Source organism: Chlamydomonas reinhardtii, chromosome 5 (assembly GCF_000002595.2).
Source record: "Chlamydomonas reinhardtii strain CC-503 cw92 mt+ chromosome 5, whole genome shotgun sequence".
NCBI classification, from domain to species: domain Eukaryota; kingdom Viridiplantae; phylum Chlorophyta; class Chlorophyceae; order Chlamydomonadales; family Chlamydomonadaceae; genus Chlamydomonas; species Chlamydomonas reinhardtii.
The window spans coordinates 2,529,436-2,551,411 of record NC_057008.1 but is presented as its reverse complement, the minus strand read 5'-3'; the positions used below and the strand labels follow the sequence as shown (position 1 = coordinate 2,551,411).

General features: G+C 67.1%; 2 protein-coding genes across 2 annotated transcripts; both read right to left on the bottom strand.

The window, feature by feature from the left end:
* Positions 1-6: 6 nt before the first annotated feature.
* On the bottom strand, positions 7-17,398 carry CHLRE_05g236000v5 (uncharacterized protein). The gene is made up of 28 exons (XM_043062255.1): positions 17,193-17,398; positions 17,014-17,115; positions 16,534-16,706; positions 15,600-16,274; positions 15,063-15,366; positions 14,604-14,754; positions 14,069-14,251; positions 13,344-13,759; positions 12,785-12,853; positions 11,881-12,513; positions 11,482-11,585; positions 10,816-11,164; positions 10,461-10,616; positions 9,816-10,202; positions 6,642-9,464; positions 6,247-6,521; positions 5,802-5,883; positions 5,476-5,534; positions 4,469-5,283; positions 4,148-4,221; positions 3,722-3,800; positions 3,410-3,526; positions 3,193-3,266; positions 2,874-2,975; positions 2,474-2,616; positions 1,942-2,311; positions 1,147-1,740; positions 7-933 (listed from the first exon to the last, which is right to left on the bottom strand). Exons 1-28 carry the CDS (start codon positions 17,247-17,249, stop codon positions 844-846), a joined length of 9,456 nt encoding a protein of 3,151 aa, XP_042924819.1. The 5' UTR covers positions 17,250-17,398; the 3' UTR covers positions 7-843.
* A 553-nt stretch (positions 17,399-17,951) lies between these two features.
* On the bottom strand, positions 17,952-21,858 carry CHLRE_05g235950v5 (uncharacterized protein). Its single transcript, XM_043062254.1, has 8 exons — positions 21,680-21,858; positions 21,230-21,556; positions 20,855-21,033; positions 20,371-20,548; positions 19,335-20,185; positions 19,022-19,171; positions 18,701-18,824; positions 17,952-18,514 (listed from the first exon to the last, which is right to left on the bottom strand). Exons 2-8 carry the CDS (start codon positions 21,513-21,515, stop codon positions 18,372-18,374), a joined length of 1,911 nt encoding a protein of 636 aa, XP_042924818.1. The 5' UTR covers positions 21,516-21,556; positions 21,680-21,858; the 3' UTR covers positions 17,952-18,371.
* Positions 21,859-21,976: the final 118 nt, after the last annotated feature.

Sequence of the window (21,976 nt, the reverse complement as noted above, 5' to 3'; positions counted from 1 at the left end):
GCTTTGATAGTATGCTCGGATATATTTCAGGATAAACATACAAATGTCTTCACGCTGACAAGCCGGGCAAGCAAGGATCCCTCGTTTGCCCAGCTGGTTGTGTTGTCCCCTCCGCGTGCGTGCGGTGTAAGACTCAAACACCTAAATGATACATGCCCGATATTAAGAATGACAGGCATTGCAAATTCGAGACCGACGCAAGGCCAGTAGAGCGCCACAAAGCAGGCGCGGCCCCGTGCCCGCCAACGCCCACCGCACACCTGTGCATACCGCTGGCGCTGGTACAAATAATCATGCACAAGTCACGAAAGCCTACGAACCGAAACACACCAGTGCTGTCAAGCCGTAAGAATACGGGCGACAAATTCATGATGAAGGAGCCCCGCGCCCCCCGGGCTCATTTGAATTGGGTTCGGTTTAGTTTGGGCTGGCATCCAAACCGCTCCTTAACCGTATCCATGCCACTTCCCTCCCATACTCTAAATCTCATACGTCCCACACGCACGCCCCAAGCCACAGCCGCGCGCAAACAAAAGTCCGAGGAAGATACCACGCCGCATGAATAATCGCACCGAAGGTTTCGTAATACCTAGCCTTAATTACTCGGCTACTTGCAGGTGTGCATTGGTTCCATGTGCTCACACCGGTCTGCCTGCAATGCTGCACACACGCCCCAACCGTACGTCGCACGCATCACCCTTCGCTCGCTCACCGCCTCTGGGCTAGCTGCTAGCCTGCTCCTACTGCCGCGCCACTGCAGCCCCCACAGCGGCGATCGCTTACGCCTCCGACGTACCCAACCTGTGGGCGTCTCCGCTAGCTATCACTCCTGGCTATCCTGCTTTAATTTAACTGCGGTGGCTGCAGCTGCAGGTCAAGGGCGGGCAGCTCTGAGCTGTGGACGCTGCGCAGTGCCCCGTTGTCGGCAATCACCTGCAGGCGGCGGCGGCAGCGGCGGCGGTAAGCGGCAGCTGTCAGTGGCGGCGGAAGCAGTGTCCCGATGCGAGGTCACATGTTTTCGCACTTTGATGACACGGATGCCGAGGATACAGGTCACGCGTCGAATGCTCGCCATGGGCAAAGACAGTAGGGTCCAACGGGCAAAACTGAAGAGATGAGTGTGCATCGCGCTCCGCGACAACTTACGCAGGTCCCAAAGTCGCGCGTCCGAGACGGCTCCGTCTGAAGCGCCCCGCCCGCTGCAGCCGCCGTGCCCGCCGCCGCTGTGCCGGCCGCCCTGCCGGCGCCTACAGCCGCCGCTGCGAACGGGCTAGCAGTGACAGCGCCCCCGGCCCCCACCGCAGCGGCTCCTTGCGGCGCGCCGGCCCCTCCACCGCCGGCTGCGTTACGCACACGTAGGCCCGCCGTGCCCCACTTCCCGCCCGCCTCCGTGCCACCGCCGCCTCCACCACCAGCAGCACCACTGCTGGCGCCTGAGCCACTGCCGCCGCTGTTCTGTCGGGAGCGCGGCGGCAGCCCGTACGGCGTAGCCGCCCCCGTGGAGGCGGTGGGGGTGCCTCCCGCGGAGCCGCCCTGCGGCCAATCCGCCGGCTCCGCCTCCGGCAGCGGCCGCAACAGCCCGCTCTGCCCGGCTCCGCCCAGGCCCAGCAGAGACGGCCCCGGGCCCCGCCCGCCGCCGCCGCCGCCGCCCCCGCGGCCGCTGTAGGCAGAGCTGCCGCCGCCGCTGACGTTGCGCTCGCTGCCGGTGCCGCCGCCGCCAACGCTGCCGCCGGTGGGCACCTGCGAGGGGTAGGATACGGCGTGTGCGCACCGGCGGGGTGTCGCAAGGTTGAAGTGTGTGGGAACATGATACAACGGCGGAGGGGAGGGGTAAGCGGTGACACGCCCATGCACCCCAACAGCATGCGCTGCCTGGCAGTGTCTCATTCCACTGTCCCTAGCAAAGAAACAAACAAACCTTTAAACCTGAATGTAACCCACCTGCGGCAGCACGCTGCTGCTGACGGAGCGCCGGTGTCCAGGCACGGGGCTGTTTGCAGCGCTCACGCCCGAGCCGCCCGCACCCACGGCGCCACCACCTCCGCCTCCACCTCCACCTCCCACAGTGCCCGCTCCGCCCGCCCCCGCCGCGAACCCCGCGGCCAGGCTGGCGTTGCTGCCCGCGCGGGAGACGTTGCTGCCGGCACGTGACAGGTTCGTGGCGGTGAGCGAGCGGCCCATGTAGGCCCCGCCGCCACCGCCAGGTCTGTCTACCCGGGCCGCCGCCGCCGCCGCCGCCTCCTCGGTGCTGGCAGCTAGGCTGGCGCACTTGAGCGCATCCAGCCGCTCCGCCACCTCGTCGGAGCTCGGCCTGTGGGGTTTTTGTGAGGAGGGAAATAGTGAGCACAGCGCTGATGGCGGCAGCACCAGGCAAGGCAAGGCAACCTGTGCGCATAGCGTTGCCTCCATTGCAGCGGCAGCGGGCCCGGTTGGATGGTCACAGGCTGCGGGCAGGGCAGTCCGTACGGCGCACCTGGCGGTTGGGTCGTACTGCCAGCACTGCTGCATCAGCCGTACGTAGCCGTCCAGGTCGGCGGTTGGCGGCAGGCCCGGCAGTTGGTCCCGCGGCGGGATGGGCGGCCGGAAGCCGGGCTCACGCGCCTTGCGCACAATGACCTGGTGTGTGGGAGTGGGTCGATCGGCGGTTGAGGCAGTTGGGCGGTTGGGGTTGTGTGGCGCGTAAGTCCCACATACTCGAAGGGCACAGGTTGCGGTGTGGTGCAGCTCGGCCATTTCTGCACGTACACCACCGCATGCTCTAAGTTACACAAAAGACCGTACGTACCCTCAGTACTGGAAATGGTGCAAAACTGCAAACCACCCCGTAACCACACCAACCAACCAACCAACCAATCAACCAACCAACCACCCACCTGGATGTCGTGGTGTTCCTCGTACGGGAAGCGCCACGTCAGCACCTCCCACATCACGATGGCGAATGAGAACACGTCGGCGCTGCGGGTCACTCGCCCCACCTGCGGCGTGGGAAGGGCGAGAGAGCAAGCGGGGTGGTTCCGCGGGTGGTGGCCGTGATTACGCCGGTTGTAAGGTTGTGTGTGTTTGGGCGGCCGTGTGCTTGGCTCAGTTCCCGGGCGGCCGCACACGGCCGTGGCTGCATGGGGACCTGGCTGCAACCACACCGCCCCGCCTCTGCAGCAATCCTCACCACCCCGCACCCACGCCACCGCTCACCTGCAGCGCCTCGGGCGCCACCCAGCGCGGGTTGGCGCTGGTGCTGGTGCTGGCGCTGCCCCGCCCGCCATCACCTGGCAAAGGGAGGAAGCGATGCGGGCAAGAGTGGCCAGTCGATCACGGCGGTACATTACTCACCTCGTCACTCATGGACGGCTGACCCCGTCACCCTCCACGGTCACCCTCCCTCTCCTCCCTCTTCTCCCTCCCCGCTCACCCAGAAGTTTGGCGAACCCAAAGTCGCCGATCTTGACTCGGTCCTGCTGCACCACGAACACGTTGGGCGAGCGCAGGTCGCCGTGCAGGTAGTTCTGGCTGTGAAGGTAGCTCATGCCTGTGTGTGTGGGAGGGCGTGAGTGGGGTGGAGGCGGCGGCGGCGGCAGGGGCGGCGGGAGCGGAGCAGCTGTTCAATGCTCGGCCGAATATGAGGATGACAAGAGTGCGCAGGAGGCGGGACCACGCATCTAACGGCGCCACAGGTGCCCCAGCCCAAAGAGCCCCTCCGGCATCCCTTCCGCCTTACACCCACCCGCCGCCACGTCGTGCATCATGCACAGGCGGTGGTGCCAGTCCAGCACCTCCACGGACTCGCGCTCGCCCATGGCGGCCTGCGGGTAGGTCGGCAGGGCGGCGGCAGGGCGGCAGCAGGGCGGCGGCAGGGCGGCGGCAGGGCGGCAGGGCGGCAGGGCGGCGGAAGGGCAGCAGGGCAGCAGCAGGGCGGCAGGCCGGCGATAGGCCAGCGGCAGGGCGGCGATAGGCCAGCGGCAGGGCGGGCAGGGGTACGGGGGCAGATCAGAGGCGGCAGAGTGGGGGCGCAGCGGCGTGTTTCCACCGTTCCCACAGGGAAGCGCGGGGACTGTAGGGAATGGAGGGAGCGCGTGGCGGTCCCGAGCAGGCGCCCAGTGGACTGCCCCCGCCCACCCCCCCACACCCCACCTTGCTCCCTAGAACCTACCTTGCGAATTAGGTCGAACAGGCTGCCACGTGGGTAGTACTCGGTCACGATCAACGGCTGCTCGATGCACAGGCCTGCACGCAGGTGGCGGAGCGAATGGGGGTATGGGGAAGTGTGGCTGTGCCTGTGCGCATGTGTGGCTGTATGCCTGAGGGGGTAGGTCATGTACGTGGCAGGTTATGTACGACACCAGAAAAAGCCCGAGGTTCTAGGGTGCTACGTTGTCACGCTCCTAGCGTCTCCTGGCACTGGAAAACTGAGCACACATGCACAGCCACACGCTTACAAGATTCCTACCCACCCGCCCACACCGCCACCCACCGATGAAGCGCACGATGCAGGGGTGCTGACTCAGCTGCGCCAGCGCCCGCACCTCCTTCATCACCGAGGCCACATCCACGTCCATCGCCACCCCGCCGCCGCCGCCGCCAACGCCGCCGTCCGTGCCGCTGCCGCCGCCGCCCACTCCTCCCATCCCGCCCCCCACCATGAACGATGAGCCCAGCGTGGATGCAGACGGCACCGTGGAGTTGGTCGAGCGAAGGGACCGGTACTCCGTCACCGCGGCGACACTGGTGCCGTAAGTGCTGGCGGCGCCGCCGCCGCCGCCACCGTGTGACGGCGGCCCTGCCGCCGCCGCCGCCGCCGCCAGCACGCCGCCGCCCATGGCCGCCTGTTGGGCCTGCTGCTGCGCGAAGCTGGAGCTGCCGCCGCCGGCTGTAGCGGCTGTAGTTGCGGCCTTGGTGGGGGTGCCGACGGCCGAGCCAGGGCCCAGGTGCTCGGGCGCGCCCCCGCCTCCACCTGCTCCACCAGCTGCTGCTGCCGCGGCTGCTACAGCCGCGCTCATTGGACTGCCCACCGGCGCTGCGCTGGCGGCAGTAGCGTCCCCGGGTACGGCGGCGGTGCCCGACGGCAGGGTGGGGAGTGTGGGCGCGCGGGAGAGGCCCCACTGCAGCGTCCGCGCGGCGGCGGTGGCGCTGCCGCCGCCCGAGATGCCGCCGCCGCCGCCGCCGCCGGCGGCTCCGGTTCCATGAGGGATGGGGACCGGGGAGTTGTAGGCGCCTCCCGGCGCGCCTGTGGTGCTGGCGCGGCCCTGTTGCAGCTGCTGCTGTTGGTGCAGCTGCGCCTGCTGCTGCCTGTACGCGGAAATACAAGCGGTGGGGGGCTTCTCAGTTACGATTTTCGACATTTTATAGCCCTCTGCTTATGCAAGAACAGCGCAAGGCGAAGCGAGCAGCGGGGTATGCTCTCGGTCGCCCCCTCCCAGCCCCCAGCACCTTTGCACCCAGCCCCTAGCCCCACCGGCCCCCAGCCCCAGCGGTCCGCACCTGAGTGCGCCCTGCAGCTTGGCCAGGATGGAGACCTTTGGGAACATCTCCTTCACGGCCTGAGGGGAGAGGGTTTGCAAGGTTTAAACATTGGGAGAGGGGACAGGGGTGAGGGGTGAGGGAGGAGGAGCGGGAGGTGAGGTCCGCATGCGCCAGGCAGCGACAAAGAGGCGCGCGGGGGCGTCCAGGGAGGTGCAGCACTACCGCCTCACCGATGGAGGCGACACGCACAGCAGGTGCACACAAGGACTCGCATGCATTTGCAAAACGCAAACCCATCCGCCCGTGCGCCCGCCTGGTGCGCCCGCGTGCCCCCGGACACGCACCACGTCGATGTGCTGCCAGCGCGCCTTCCACACACGGCCCTCGGCGCCGCAGCCGATCTCCTGGATGAAGTGCAGGTCCGACCTGCAGCGAGCGAGCCCGCGTGTGTGTGTGTGTGTGTGTGTGTGTGCGTTACAACCGGAACGAAAGAGAGAGTGTGTGAAGTGCGTTGGGTTGTGAATACCAGCCCAAGCTGATAGTGGGCTAAATGCAATTGGGGGGGGGGGGGGGTGGCGCGTGTGGCACGTGCGTGGCGCGCGGGGACACCGCATGGGTACGGCATGGTTCACGCATGGCATCATGCCGCAACACATCAGGCCCAAAGCAACAACAGCAGCCGCCGTGCAGTCGCCACACGTGCAGCCCCCACCGGTGGAGCCCCCCACCGGGTCCGGCCAGCCGCCGAAACAGCGGCTAGCACGGAGCCCCTCCACCACCACCCCTCACCTGCGGATGAAGGTGGACATGGGGTGCCGCGCCAGCACCGGCCCCTGGCTGACTGGGTCGTACGACACGGAAACCAGCGACCCGCCGCCGCCGCCAGCGCCGCCGCCGTACAGCGCCGCCTCAGCGCCGCCGCCGCCGCCGAGGCTGATGTTACTCTTGGTGCTGGCGCCGCCCATGCTGATGTTCCGGTAGTGGCTGGCGGTTACCGGCAGGTTTCCGTTGGCGTTAAAACTAGGGCCGTTGGCGCTGGCGCGGTCGAAGGGCGTGGGGGGCACCTGTATGTGGCGTTTCTTTAGATAGCGTTACGGGCTACACGATGTGCCTAGCGGAGAAGTCGTAATCGTCATGATTGTCAAGGTCACGAACTGCCCAGTCCCCGTGCCACCGGCACACACCTGTGTGGTGACGCGCGGGCTGAAGGCGTAGGGGCTTCCCGCCCCCGAGCCGCCTCCCGCCATGCCGGTCAGCCCCATGCCCAAGCCCAGCCCCGTGGGCCCCGCGCCTCCGAATGAGCCCATGCCACCCAACCCGCCGCCGCCACCGCCCGGCAGTGTGTGACCGGTGGCGGCGGCGATGGCGCGCGCCGCCGCCGCGTAGGCGCCCGAGGGCGTCGTGCCCATGGCGACCCCGCCAGGTCCGCCCCCGCCCCCGCTTCCAGATCCACTTCCTCCAGCTCCACCCCCAGCGCCGCCACCACCGCCGCCTGGCCCCATGCCTGAGCCAGCCATGTACACGCCAGCTCCGCCCATGCCGCCGCCGCCCATGCCGCTCATGCCGCCGCCAGTGGCCACGGCTCCGCCGCTGAGCAGCTGCTGCGACATGAGGGCCGGCACGGGGCCGGAGGGGTTGGAGGCGGCGGTGGCGAGCTGAAGCTGCGAAGATGAGGGCGAGGGGAACTTGGAGGAAGCCGGGCTGCCAGCGGAGCCGGGGGCGGCGGAGCCGCCGCCTGCACCGGCACCAGTGGCGCCGCCGCCGCCGCCGGCAGGAGCTCCTGAGGTGTGGGATAGCCCAGGGCTACGCAGCTGCTGCGGCTGCGTGTGTGGGTGCGATTGCGATGGGTGCTGATGAGGGAAGCCGCGGCCGCTGCCGCCGTCGCGCGACGTCCGCCCGTGCACGCCCCCCTGCCCGGCCGCCGCCGCGCTGCCGTGGCCGCCGCCGTGTAGGTGCGAGTAGTGGTGGCTACCCAGAGGGCTCATCGCAGGCGCCGGCACCGCGCCGCCGCCGCTGCCGCCCTTGGTCGATGGCGGCGGCGACGTTGAAGGCGTGCCGGCGGCGGCGGCGGCGGCCTTCATTGCCTGCCGAAACGGCGAGTCGTCGGTCGGTGAGGCGGCGGCGCCACCGCCGGACACTGGCCACCGCCGCGGCTGCGGCGGCGCGTCGCGGCTGGGCCCAGGGGTAGCGCTGCTGACGCCCTCAACCGCAACAACATCGGCGATGAAGGCAAACGGCGAAGCGGCCGCCTCTGACGCCGCCGAGACGCCGTTGATGTCGGACGCGCCGCCAGCACGCCCCTTCGCCGCTGCCGCTGCCGCTGACGCAGGGCCCGCGGCAGTGCCGCCCGCCAGCGCCGCCATCTCTTCGCCTGCCACAGCTGCGGCGATGAAGGCAAAGGGCGAGGCGGCCGCTTCTGACGCCGCCGCGACGCCGTTGATGTCAGAGGGGGCCGCGCCCGCCCCCGTCACTGCCCCTCTTCCTGCACCGCTACCGCCGGCTCCGCCGCCGTCGCCCGTGCTACCGAACGCCGCCGCCTTAGCCCCGCCCGCTAGCGCCGACGCCTGCCCCTCGTCCGCGACAATGTCAGCGGCAATGAAGGCAAACGGCGAGGCCGCCGCCTCTGACGCCAAGGCCACCCCGTTCACATCCGAGGTGCCGCCAGCGCTTCTGGCTGACGCGGCACCAGTTGCTGTTGCGCGGACGTATGCCGCAGCGGCGGCGGAGGGGCCCCTGGGCGGGGCCGCGAAAGCGGCTGCGCTGGCTGTCCCGTCGTCACCTGCCACTGCTGTGGCAATGAAGGCGAACGGCGAGGCGGCGGCCTCTGACGTCACAGCGACGCCGTCAATGCCGGAGGCAGCGGCAGGTGCGGACGTGGCGTCGGCGGCGGCGGCGCCGAAGCTGCGCGGTGCGCCGCCGCCGCCGCCGCCGCTGGGCGTGTTGAGCGCACGAGGGCTGGGCTGCGACTCGACATCTCCTGCGATGCCGGCCGCGATGAAAGCAAAGGGAGAGGCTGCAGCCTCCGACCCTGCCGCGACGCCGTTGATGTCCGACCCGCCGCTGATGCCGCCGCCGCCTGTGCCCCTTCCAGCTGCAGTAGGTGTGCTGCTGCCGGCCTGGGACCCTGCTGCCGCTGCTGACGTGGATGCAGCCGTTGCAGTCGCCTGGCCGTCCCCTCCCACAATGTCCGCAGCGATGAATGCGAAAGGCGATGCCGCCGCCTCCGACGCCGCCGCGACACCATTGACGTCCGAGGGGGCCACAGACGCTCCTGCTGCGCCCGGTGCCCGCCAGACGGCAGAGGCCGCCGCAGTTGGCACCCCGTCTCCCGCAATCGCGGCGGCAATGAATGCAAAGGGCGAGGCCGCCGCCTCCGACGCTGCCGCGACACCATTTAGGCCCGAGCCCTCGGCAGCACAGCCAGCCGCTGCGCCTGTTGCCCCCGCCCTGACTGCCGCCCCATTGCCGGGATGTAGCACCGACGTCGCAGAGCGTGGCTCGTCGCCTGCTACAGCCGCTGCAATGAAGGCAAAGGGCGACGCTGCGGCTTCTGAGGCCGCAGCGACGCCGTTCACATCCGACGCGCCGCGGGCAGGCCCCGATGCCGACAACCCAGATGGCGCTTCGTCACCCGCCACCGCCGCTGCTATGAATGCAAACGGCGATGCAGCTGCCTCCGACGCCGCCGCCACGCCGTTCACATCTGAAGGCGCTGCTGCTGCGCCTGCTGCCGCGGCTGTTGCGCCTGCAGCCGCCGCCACCTGCCCCGGCCCTGCCTCTGCCCAGGGCGACGCCGTTATTGCGCCGCCCGCTGTTGTCGAGCCCGGCAAGAGCGCTGACGGCGAGGCGGGGCAGTCGTCACCTGCCACTGCCGAGGCAATGAAGGCGAAGGGCGAGGCCGCAGCCTCTGACGCCAAGGCTACGCCGTTCGCATCGGAGGCCCTGCCGGCGGTTGCTGACCCGTTGCCAATGGGCAGCGAGGAAGCGGAGGGGGCGCCGCCGAACAGCTGCGAGACATGCCGCGTGTGCAAAAAATGTTGCAGGGGGTTGGTCACTGCCTCACTGGTCAAGCGCACTGCTGGCTACGCACAGGTGCAGGTGATTATGGCTGGTAATCAAGGACACTGCGGAAGGTACCATTCGACAGTCCGCCAGGGATATACTCATATACAGTCGAGCTTGCGAATCCCGGGCCAGGTGCACACATGCATACGTTATTCCAGCGTGGAAGGCAAGCTTCTGACAACCAGGTCACACACACACGCACACACACACACACACACACACACACACACACACACACACACACACACACACACACACACACACGCACAGTTGGTGGCCAGGCGCTGGCTTACCCCTGGGTGGAGCGACACCGCGATCTCCGAGTGGTCTGCCGTGGACTGCAGCTCCTGCTGCGAGCGCGGCGACGACGACGGCTGCGTCCCACCCCCACCCGCACCCGCAGCCGCACCCGCAGCTGCACCCGCACCCGCAGCCGCGGCTGCAGCAGTAGGCGTGTCAGCGGTGCCACTTGCCGCTGCCGCTGCTGGTGCTAAAGCTGCTGGTGCCACGGTGACGGCGGTAGCGGTGGCGGCGGCGGAGGCGGCGGCGCCGCCCACGGAGCGCATGAGGGTGCGGCAGGCGATGCTGGCGAAGCGCATGCCATGGGTGGGCTGCGCGGCGGCCGCGGCGGCGGCGGCGATGGCGTCCAGGTGGGGTGGCAGCGGCGGCAGCGGCACGCCCTGCCGATTGGGTGGTTGTGGTGGCGGCGGCGGTGGCGGTGATTGTGGCGGTGGCAATGATTGTGGTGGTGATAGTAAAGTACAGGACAGACGTTGACTGCAGTACGGCACCTACCCCACTGTAACCGGTAGCCCTACTGCCACCGCAAACACGCTCACGTTCTGAGGTCCCCTCCTACTGCTACCCGCCGCCTCCAACGCCACTGCTCATCTCGCCCGAATGAGCCTGCGGTGCCGCCTGGCACGCCGCCCCCTCACCTCGTTGACGGCGCCCGCCCTCAGCTCCAGCACGTCCCACACCTTGACGCCGCCCGCGCTGCTGCCGGTGGCCAGCCGCAGGCCGCAGGCGTCCACTGCCGTCAGCCGGCCCTTGTGCGCGCGGGGCCGCGCCACGGGCAGCGACAGCTGCGGCACCTGCGGGAGGAAGGGGGGATGAGGGATAGAAAAGGGCGCCGGAAATGGGTGTCAGGGAGTGGCAAGGCTGGTGAACTTGACGCGCCACCGACCAGTGGCACTTTGCTGCGTTCGTTTCCGCATTCCCGGGGAGCACACGGGGGGCGCACACGCAGGAGGTGCACACGCGGGGAAAACACACACGCACATGGAACCGCACCGTGTCCTCGTCGCTGGAGTAGTCAATGCCAGCGTCATCCAGGCCGCCGCCGCTCCGGTCCTGACTTCGCAGCGAGGACGCTCGCCCTCCTCCTCCTCCTCCTGCTCCTCCTGCTCCTCCACCCGCCCTCCCACCGCCTGGCTGGTGCTGCTCCGTCCCCGCAGCTGCAGCCGCCGCTCCGATCGCCCCGGTCACGGACGCCAGCCGGCGGCCCGCCACCGCCAGTCCCTCCTCCGCCTCCTGTAGGGCTGCTGGCAGGTGGGACTTGCGGGGCAGCGGCGCCAGCAGCAGACGGCCGTCGGACTGGGCGGCCAGCAGCAGGCCCAGCTCCGGGTACACGTACAGGCCGCTGCGGCGTTTCGGGGAAGAGGGAACACGCGGCGGTTCGGGGAAGAGGAAACACGCGGCGTTTCGGGGAAGATAAAATACGGGGAGCAAGCACGGGAAACAGGAAGGGAATCCCGGCTAGACAGTAGACAAGAATAGATGTGAGAGAGGCATGGCTAGCAAGGCGGGGAACGGAAGTACTGCAACTAGCACACAAGTGCAGATTCGCGTGGCGATGCACAATCGACACGCGCTCCTTCGTAAACTCCACAACCTGTCCATACCATTCCCGCGCTGCCTCTCCTGCTGGTCCCCTCGCTCCCCTTCCCTCTCCCTCACCGAATGAGGTGGTAGTTGGGCAGCTTGGGCAGGTGCGGGCCGCGCACCACACAGCACACCAGCTGCAGCTGCTGCTGCGTGGCGTCCCACAGCAACACGCTGCCCTGTGGGGAGGGGTTACATTCATGATTAATTAAGAAGTGAAGTCGTAGGCAGGTACAGTTGCAGCGTAGACGCGTTGTTACCGGGGGGGGGGTTAGCCATTCATGCGATCGATTTGTTCAAAGCATGGAGGAGCAAACAAAGGAGCAAACAAAGGAGCAAACAAAGAAGCTAAGAATGCGGCTAAAGGTTCATGGCTCAAACTGCCTGCGTACAATCTCGGCGCTAAGCTATGTAACTAGGCAGCCATCCAATTTGTGCGATGGGCCAGGATGCGCCGTTGCGGCCCCGCCTCACCTGGGAGGTGCCGGCCAGCAGCCGCCAGGGCAGCCGCCGCCGCAGGAACGCCGCCGTCCCGTCCTTAGCCTCCGCTGACGCCCCCGTCCCCGCAGCCTCGGGCGCTTTCCCGTCCGCTCCGCCCTCCCCGCTCGGCGTCTTCGGGGTTGCGCCCGCCTCCGCCGCCCCCGCGGGCTTCTCATCAGCTGTAGCCGCGTCACAGCCGCCGAGCTCTGCTGGTTTCGGCGGCTGTCCACCGTTCACCGCAGGTGCGGCGCTGCCGGATGCGGGCTCCGCGCCTGCGGTCTGAACAGCCTCGGGGCCCGGCGGGGACGCTGCCGTGCCGCCGCCTGTGTCTTGTGCGACTTCAGCTCCCCGCGCCCCCTGGCCCTCCCCGACCTTGCCAGCAGCGCTGCCGGTGCGGCCGCCAACCGCTGCGGTACCCGCCCTCGGCGGCAGCCCGGCCCCACATCCACCTGCTCCCCCACCTCCACCTGCTCCCGCTGCTCCACCTGCTCCCGCTGCTCCACCGCCGCCGCCCCCTCCTCCACCTGCTCCCGCAGCTCCCCTCCTGCCGCCGGGTGCTGACTCGGACAGCCAGGGCATCACCGTCAGCGCCGTCATGCAGCCGTAGGCGGCGTTGGTGGCCACGGCCTGAGGCAACAAAGACGGGGACCATATCCCTTCATGGCGAACGGAGTCATTACATCACATGTTTACAGTGCCGACGGGGCGGTGGGAGCATGCGGACACACAGTGTGAGCACACACACCGCATGGAACGCATTGTCGCCCGCCGCCCGTCCCTCCCGTGTTGTTCGGGTTCTCACCGGACTCCCCCTGCCCCCTATCCGACCCGCGTCGCCCCACTCAAGCCCTCATACACACACGGTGGCCACCCCCCACACACCCCTCTGCCTTCCCACCTGCACCCGCCGGTCCACGGAGGTGATGAGGCACAGACTGCCCTTGTCGTTGGCCGCGAACACCAGGCCCTGGGGGGTGTGAGGGGTAGGAGGGGTGTGAGGGGTGTGAGGGGTAGGACGCGTGTGAGGGGTGTGAGGGGTGTGAGGGGCGTGAGGGGCGTGAGGGGTGTGAGGGGTGTGAGGGGTAGGAGGGGTGTGAGGGGTAAGAGGAGTGTGAGGGGTAGGAGGCGTGTGAGGGGTGTGAGGGGTTGCACCCAAGCGAGTAGTGGGAGGAGAGTGGGTGAGTGGCTTCGTGTGCGGATGGCGGGTGGTTGCGAGGAGGTAGAGGAGGTGTAATCGGTTGGGTGCAGCGGCAGAGTGCGTGGGGAGGTGGTTGATTGCCGTACGCGAACGAACATCAGAACAAGAGCGCGTCATCTGGACCCGACATCTGCTCGCACCCGCGATGGCCCTGTTCCCGCCACACGCCACGTGTGCGGCCCGCCCCAAGACACATTCGCACACGCGCACACACGCATACACATGTATAGACACGAGCACAACACCCCGCCCTGCCCACCTGGTGCGCGACGATGGCCGTGAGCATCTTGGGCGAGGGGATCACCGCGCTCACCAGCGCCGCGTTCAGCTCCACCGCCCGCCCCGCCAGGTCGCTGGCCAGCTGCCCTGCAGCTTCCCCCAGCTGCCCCGCCGCTGCGCCCAGCTCCCGCGCCGCCTGCCGCGCCCCCTTGGCGGCAGCGGCCGCCGCCGCCCCCGCGCCGCCGCCCCCCACCGCAGCTTCGGCGCCATCCCGGCCGTCCTCTGGGCGTAAGGAGCTGAGGCCGAGGCCAAGGCCCAGGCCGAGGCCGTTCCGGCCGCCGGCGCCGGGGCGGGGCGGCATGGTGGCGGCGCGCGGCCCCAGACCGGGGGCCGGCTCGTCGAAGGGCCGCAGCATGTGGGCGGTGAAGGGGTTGATGGTGTAGGAGATGATGCGGCCTGGGCGGAGGTGAGGAGGGGCAAGGAGGAGGGGAAGGGCGGAGGGGGTGCATGCCGGATGCATCGGTTGGCAGGTGCAAGGCAGGTGCAGGCTTCAGTCCACGCCATTGCAGCCTGCCATTCCCAAAGTCCAATTCCCAATCTCTAGCCCCCTGTGGGCCGTGGCGCCCCACCCACCCACCCACCCACCCACCCACTCACCCACCCACCCACCCACCCACCACTCATCCACCCACATACCGTGCCCATTTACCGTGCCCACATACCGTGCCCACACACCGTGCCCACATACCGTGCCCACGCGCCCACCTGTGTCGTCGCCCACCCACAGCCGCCCCGGGCCCTCCACCGCCATTGCTGTGATGATGGCGTTGGTGCAGGCGAACGAGGCGGGCGGCGCGGCGGCGGCGGGCTGGGCGTAGGGCGCGGCGGTGATGGATCCGTCACCGTGGCCCGTGTACAGCACACACGAGGCCCGGTCCACGGCGGCGGCTGCAGGAATGAGGGAGAGAGGGAGAGGGAGAGGGCGAGCGAGAGGGAGGGGGGGATGCCACAGATTGGTGCAGAGAAGCGCAGCGAAGTAGGCAGCAGGCGGGGATGGGTTATGGGGGATAGCCGTCCATGCCAGGCAGGGCAGTGGGCAGGATGGCCGTAAGGAGGCTTGGAGTGCCGCCTGCTGGTCACTGCGTTTCGGGTCTATTGCAGGGTTTGCTTTGGGAATCAGGCATCCCAGCTTCTCACTTTCCCCATATACACACAAACCCCATCCATCGATCCTCGCCACCCCCATACCATGCTAACCCACTCTTCGCCACCCCCACACCTCACCACCCCCACACCTCACCCGACACGTGCTCCGCCGCGCTGGCGAAGGGCAGCCGCGTGTGGAAGTCGCCCAGCGAGGAGCAGTAGGCCAGAAGACAGCCGCCACCCGCACGCCCCAGCACCGACACAGACACCGTGGGCACGGACACAAGACGGGCGCTCTTCTCCAGCTGCATAGGGTGCCGGGGGATTCCATGCATGACGAGGGATGGCGTTGTCAATACCAGCCCAAACTAGACCGAACCAAATGCAAAAGAGCGAGGAGGAGAGCGTGGCCTTAACTTTGACAACGGGGAGGGGAGTGTGTAGGGAGCGGGGTTGGGGTTGGGCGGGGCGGAAGAGGACGGTGTCCGCTCGATCCTGTTCCTTGCCCGCCATTTAAGTCACCCCATCGTCAATGCCCGCACACCCGCCGACCTATCCACCCGCCCACCCGCCCACCATGCCCGCCGACCCGCCTATACACAGCTGCTCGCACCTGTATGAACGGGCTCCCCAGCACCGCCATCAGCCGGGTGGGCGCCGCCGCCTCCTGCGGCGCCCCGCCCCCCGCCCCCGGCCCCACGCCAAAGCCGAAGCCGCTGCCCACCCGCCACGACTGCTGCCGCAGCGCCGCCGCCGCCGCTGCGACGCCTGTGCTGTTGCAGCGCTGCTGCTGCTGCTGCTGCTGCTGCGGCTGAGGCGGCGGCGGCGGCAGGTGCTCCCCTGGCGTCTTGTTTTGTGGCACGTGCTCGTGCGGCATGAACCACAGCCGCTCCACGGGCGCGCGGCCGTCGCTGGGCCTGCAGGGACGGAAAGGTGCCCACCGTAATTCCGATGCCTCCAAGCCGCCAACAAGCCCCGACCGCGTAGTGCTGCCCGCTTTTCCTGGCTTCCCCTTCCGTGCCCTGACTGCGCGTGACCCCCAGGCACACACACACACACACACACACACACACACACACACACACATACGCACACACACACACTCCCCATTCCGCCCCTACACCCCCCATGCGCCGGTTGCAGCGCCCACCTGACCGCCCCCGGATCAAAGGTGCCCGGCACTCGCCCCAGCAGCGGCCCGGGCCCATGCAGCGCCGACCCCAGCCGCATCAGGCTGCGGTAGGGATCCAGCCGCCCCCGGCCGCCGCCGCCGCCACCGCCGCCGCCGCCCATGCTACTACTGCCCCGCCTGGCCCGGGCGCCGCCGCCGCCGCCGCCGCCGCCAGTGGTGTGGGCGCGCTCAGGCGCACTGAGAGATCCTGGCGCAGGCGCGGACCCTCCTGAGCCCGGTCCGGCGCCAGCGCCCTCCGCTGCTCCCACTGCTGCCCCTGTCCTGAAGCCTCCCGCTGGTGCTGTCACCGCTGATGCTAATGCTGCAGGGCCGGTGCCGGCTGCCGACGTGGCGGTGGGGTCGGTGGACAGCGCGTGCACCCGGGCCGTGCTGCCCGAGACCCGGCCCGGACGGCCACCGCCAACACCGCCAGTACCAGCAGCCGAGGGCGATGCGCCGCCCCCGCCCCAGCTCCCCTCCAGCTCTCCATCGCCGCCATCATCGCCGTATCCTTCACCCTCTTCATCCGACCCCTCCCCCACGGCGTCGAATCCGCCCAGTCCGTCATACCCCGAACCTGGCCCCGCCCCCGGCAGTAGCAGCAACGCCTGCAGCTCTGGATCCAGTGCGCCCTCTATCTCGTGGTGGGCAGCGCTGTGGGGTTGGATTTTGTTGGGATCCGCGAAAAGGGGGCGCCGGTGGTGTCAGCGGGCTACTGTGCGGAGGGGAAACTGGGTGGTCTGCCCTGGCCTGCATCGCCACCTACCCTGTGGCATACCGCGGCCCCGCGCTCCACGAGTCCACGTCCTTTCCTAACTTCAGCACGCATCGGACACCGCACGCCGCGACCCCACACCCGCCCCGTCCCCCGTCCCTCCCTCCCTCTCCTCCCCGTTCCCCGCCCCTCACTCGCCTGAGCACCTGCCGCAGTCGCCTCCGCCTCAGTGCCGCCAGCCCCCTCAGCCAGGCCGAGTCGCGGGCGGCGGCACAGGGCTGCAGCGCCGCCGCCGCCCGCTGCGCCGCCTGACCCAGATGGCGCGCGCCCAGCAGAACCTGCACCGGGTCCGCAGCGGGGCTGCCCTGAGCCTGTGGCAGGGTGGAGGAGGCGAGGGCGGAGGTGTCGAGGGTGGAGGGTGGAGTAGAGGGGGGTCAGGAGGACGAGAATGGGGAAAGGGGGGCTGCCACGCCCAGCAGCGTGTGTACGGGCGGCCGAAGCAAGGTGTCAGGCAAGCGGGTCCCAAACGCAAGGCTCTAGGGCCGAAAGGCTGTAGAGCCTGCATGACGCACACAGAAACGTACGCCAGCGCCACCACTAGCAATCTGGCGTCAAAAACCCGCTTCCAGTCGGGCGACTTGCCACGCAAACCCTGCGGTCGCGCATCCCTTCGCTCACCCGAACAAGGCACGCCAGACCCCTCCGTGCTGTGCGGAGTATCTCCTGACATTTGCGCTTGTGGACTGCGCTTTTAAACACCTGGTCCTCGAGCAGCAACACCTGTCCGCATGAAGCCAGCTTCAGCAAATGCATGACGAAACGAGCTTGGCGCCGTCGCATAATAAAAGTAAACCTACTTTCTCCTCGGCATCTGCGATAGACGCCTGGACGTCCTGCCACCAGCCTGGAAGCATTATGCTGCCGCCCAGCCTCGCCGCTAATGTTCAAAAGCTTTACCATGGACCCGACATAATGAAGTAGAAGACTCCTGGCTAGTCTATTGGCAAACTTAGACTTTCGAGTTTTGTGTCAGTCCAACACCCCGGTTCCTAGTGTTTTCATGTTTCCACCGGGACTGCCTGTATCGCAGTCAAGTTATATTTGGAAATTGACCCGTAGATCCGAAGTTGGGCTTTGCCTACCGGCTCGTCCTGACACGTCTATCAATCGCCCGGCACGAACCCCACTGCCCTAACCGCCGAGCTCTCCCCCCACACCCAGGCCCGAAGTTCAGTGAGCTAACCCGTGCTTATCTTCCAGCTCCTTGCCCCCACCGCCCTGCGTGGACCCTGGCTGTCCACATGGCATGGAAAGGGGTGGCTGGGCGCTGTTGAGCGGCCCCCCTGGTCGGTCCAGGTCGGTCGACGGCTACGATGTTTGCGAGGCAACACGCGCACTGTTCTTGCTTACCGGGAGTTCAGGACAGGGTAGCGCTCACAACAACAACAAAACAATGGTAAGCGGCAAATGCGCTTGCTCACGGCGCACAGTCCTGTTGCTACGCTTCCATATGGCGATGTGGTCCTATGTGGTTGGCCACGGATGAGGGGCCTCCCACATTTACGGTCCATGCCGCAATGCTTGAAATCCCCTTCGATCGTACACTTGTATTGTGTCACGTTACATGCCTTTCCTCCGGCTTTCATGCCGGTGCTCTCGCTCACCACTTCACGGCAGTGGCTCAACTGCAAGCCCACATCCTTCCTTCTTCTCCCGTATGTACACGCTCGTGGTCGCTCTACCCGTTCGCACCAATGCGGCTTTGAATCGTATGTAGGTATGTACAAGAATACTCACATCGCTCGATAACCCGTACAGCTATATCCGTGTGGTGGCATCCCGCATCCCACGTTCGTACACACGCCCGGCACGTGGTGGTGTCAATCACAAGTTCACAACGCTCGGCCTCAGAATCCTCTCAGCCGCACGCGCATGAATCGGACGCGTCGCTCGTCGCTCGTGTTTATGTACAATCGTCTCAGTACACGCTCGTTAATAACTCCCAAGTGTTCCTGTCGCTTCTAGATGTCTACGGCCTACAGCAGCAGTGCTCCCATCAGCACAGCGCCCACGGCTGAGGTGAGGGCCAGCAGGGCTGAGGGCAGGGACTGGCCCGCGGCACCGCCGCCGCCCGACTGGCCCATTCCGTTGGTGTTGTACTGGATCACCACAAAGTCACCTGCGGCGGCGGCAGTGGCAGCGGTACAGGTAAGTTTCAAGTGCGCGCGGTTCGATTGCAGTGGTGGCGGTGAGGTACCCGGATGGTGGTGGCGCATTTGGGGCAGGAGAAACGGTGGCACCGCCGTAGGCTTTGTATACGCACCCCCACACATGCACCCGCGCCCGCACACAATCACACACGCACCTAGCGTGTTGCTGTAGCCGCTGACAACGCCGTCCGCGGCGGCGGTGGTGGAGTTGGAGGTGACGGTAGTGGAGCGAGACGCCGACACGCCCGCACTGGCATCCGCAGTCCCCAGGTTGTAGTCCTGTCCATCCGCCGGGGGCGCGGGCAGGCAGGAGCGGGGCACAAGCGTCAGGCACGCATCCAGCGAGCATCGTTTATAAGCCAGACGCAAGCGCATCCGTGCCTCTTTCGGCTGAGCATGCTCTGCCCCCCCCCCCCCCGCTTCCCTCCCTTCCCATCCTGTCCATCCCTCCTGCCCCATCCAGCATGTGCTCGCACCTGCAGCCGCACCAGCACCCGCTTGGCGGTGGAGCCGCCCGCGGCCACAGCCGAGGTGTTGACGGGAACGTCCAGGTACAGCAGCGTGTTCAGGCTGGAGGCGGTGGAGGGCAGGCCGGGCGCGGTCACCCGCACCAAGGGCGACACCAGCTGCAGAGGTAGCAGAGTCAGGCGGGCAATCATTGTATGGTATGGTGAGGTCACATGAAGGAAGGGGTCACACCCCACTCCTTAAGTACACACACTGCAAAAACCCACATCCTTTAGCTTTCCTAACATACACACACATACACACGCACGCACGCACACACACCTGCACACTGCTGCCGGCCATGAAGTCGCTCTGGTTCGCGGCCAGGACCGCGGCGGAGCCGCCCAGCGAGGTCAGCAGCAGCGAGGGGTCGGAGATGATGGTGACCGCCACGCCAAGGCCGGCGGAGGAGCAGGTGGGGTCGGAGGAGCACAGGTTGCCCACGGCCGGGTTGAGGCTGGCGGACACCTGGGCGTTGGCGGCATAGCCGAGGTCGGAGGTGGCGATGAGGTGGCGGCTGTGGCGGTGGCGGCTGGTGACGGTGGCGGCGGCGGCGACCTTGATGGTGATGCCGGCGGCGGCCAGGGTGGCGGTGGCGCGCTGCACGGCGGCGGCGAGCATGGCGGTGGCGATGCGCACGGGGGTGCCGTCGGCGGGGGCGCCGTTGATCAGGCCGCGGGTGAGGTAGGCGGCGCTGTCGCTGACGGCCATCAGTAGCGCGTTGGCGGCCTGAGACACGCCCTGCATCTGGGTGCTGTTGCCCATGTTGCCATCGCCGCTGCTGGTGCTGTTGGTGGCGTTGCCGTAGGCGCTGGATAGGACCAGTGCCGGCCCGTCGGTCAGGATGGTAGTCAGCAGCCCCACCACGTGCTCCGCATCCTCCACCGCCACCTGCTGCGACGCCAGCGGCGCCGTGATCACGCTGACGCGGCTGATCACCAGCGTGCGACTGGAGTCGCCGGACAGGGGCCACAGAGTGTTCATGGCGCCCATCGCAGCAAGCGTGGCGGGCGTGGCGGCGGCGGCAGAGGGGCCGCCGGCGGCAGCGGCGGACAGGTCCACGACATCCTGGAGCAGGCCGGTGGCGAGGCCGGTGATGGAGGCGCGGCTCGAGTTGTACGTGCTGGAGTTGCCTGTTAGGAATGAGCAGCAGAGAAACGGGTTGGAAGGTGCGAACCAGCCAGTCAGTCAGCACTGCCAGCTTGCATGAGGTCGGTGCACGTGATCGGTGACGAAGGTTGAGGCAAAACCCAGATGGTGGATTTGCAAGCTTTTGCTTGCCCATCCACCGAGCTGAATGCCGTGATCCCCATCCCACCTGCGTTGCCCACGAAGCTGGAGGAGTTGGTGAGCGCTGCCACCGCGGCCAGGCGCTGGGACACCTCCACCGCCACCACAATGGCCGCCACGCTGGCGCTGGTGCCGGTAGGGCGGTCGATGGTGGAGGTGAAGGCGGCGATGGCGGACAGCTGGTCCATCACCTGGCTCTCAGACACCTGTGCGGGGCGTGGTGTGTGAGGTGGTATTGGTGGAGGAATGGCATGGAAAGTGGGAAGGGAGAGACAGGTTGTCGTGTGCCACTGCCGGCGTGTGCCCTTCCCTGGTATCGGTAGCCACCAAGCAATGGGGGTGATAGGACACGGAAAGGGCAGGGTTGTGCAGTCCCGTAGTGTGCAGAGCAAGTCCACAAGAGGATACTTGGATGACATGAATTCACTTAGCGACAGGTGAGCACCCCGCTGTTTGATGCCTCTCGCCACGCTCAAGTTTCCATCACCTCTTTACCATGACACAACACCCACCTGGCCGCTGATGTTGACGCGCAGGCTGGCGCATGCGCGCGGGCCCACTGGCAGCTGGGAGGAAGCGGAGCCAGCAGCGCGCACGCACACGTACAAGTCGACCAGCCCCACAGGCAGGCCCTGAATCACGAAGTTGGGGACGGGGCTGTAGGGGCGGTAGGGGGTGTAGGCCAAGTTACCTGCGATGTATGGGCAACACGAGGGTGACGGTGCGGGAAGGAAAAGGAGTTGGCAAGGTGGCGGGAAGGACGAGCAGCAGAGCAGAACATGGAAGCTGTTTGGTGCACACGCAATCAATCATGCAACGTATTGCTACGATCGCTACCATTGCAACTACTGCCCGGATTTACAGGAATCCACAGCAACCGTACGCACCGCTCATCCCGAGGGGCGCGGCGACGCCGAACTCGTAAAGCAGGCCGGCAGCCGCGTTGGAAGCATCGCGGCTGGCGGGGACCCAGTTCTGGGCGGTGAGGTTGAAGGCATCAAGAGCGCCGCCCGATGAGGCATTGACGGTGAGGCAGCCGGTCACGGTGGTGCAGGTGGGAGCTACGGGCGAATTGCCGCCGTAGACGGGCGCCGGCGGTGGGTAAGTGCTGTAGACCGATGGTGAGGAATACCCGGGTGAGGAATACCCGGGGGCATAGGCTGGAGCAGGCATTGGCCCAGAAGCACCGCCGTAAACGCTCGGCGACATCTGACCTGCGCATCCAAGTTGGCGTTCAAAGGTGACAAGGCTTCGGCGCGACATCAAGCGAGCGAGCAAGGGAGCGTTGCTACTACAGGACGAGCTCGATGATGACAGTGCGCGTTTGCAGCACGTACCCTGCGCCAGCGTGGCGACTGACGCAACTATTAATGCTAGTGCGATCATTTGTACTCAGCGCAAGTTAAGCCTACGCGAGGGCCTGGACAACGAGAGCGACAAGAGCGCGGTGGTGTGCGAAGTGGTGTTCAGTTGTGTTCAGTTAATGCGCTATATAGATTGCACTGTTTTGCTTTAACACTGTCCTGTAAACACAGTGATATAACATCGTCTTAAATATTCACCGCGGCACGAATCCTACATCAAGTCGCGGGCACATGATGTGCGGGGCTGGAGTTGGAAGTGGGCGGGTTCGC

Coding starts and splice junctions, on each gene's coding strand:
- CHLRE_05g235950v5 (XM_043062254.1), bottom strand. CDS start 21,515: ATGCCTGCTCCAGCCTATGCCCCCGGGTATTCCTCACCCGGGTATTCC. Junction 21,034..21,229: donor CGCGCCCCTCGGGATGAGCG/GTGCGTACGGTT, acceptor CATACATCGCAG/GTAACTTGGCCTACACCCCC. Junction 18,515..18,700: donor CGGCTACAGCAACACGCTAG/GTGCGTGTGTGA, acceptor CCGCCGCCGCAG/GTGACTTTGTGGTGATCCAG.
- CHLRE_05g236000v5 (XM_043062255.1), bottom strand. CDS start 17,249: ATGCTTCCAGGCTGGTGGCAGGACGTCCAGGCGTCTATCGCAGATGCC. Junction 14,252..14,603: donor CGCGGCGGAGCACGTGTCGG/GTGAGGTGTGGG, acceptor TCATTCCTGCAG/CCGCCGCCGTGGACCGGGCC. Junction 10,617..10,815: donor ACTCCAGCGACGAGGACACG/GTGCGGTTCCAT, acceptor TTCCTCCCGCAG/GTGCCGCAGCTGTCGCTGCC.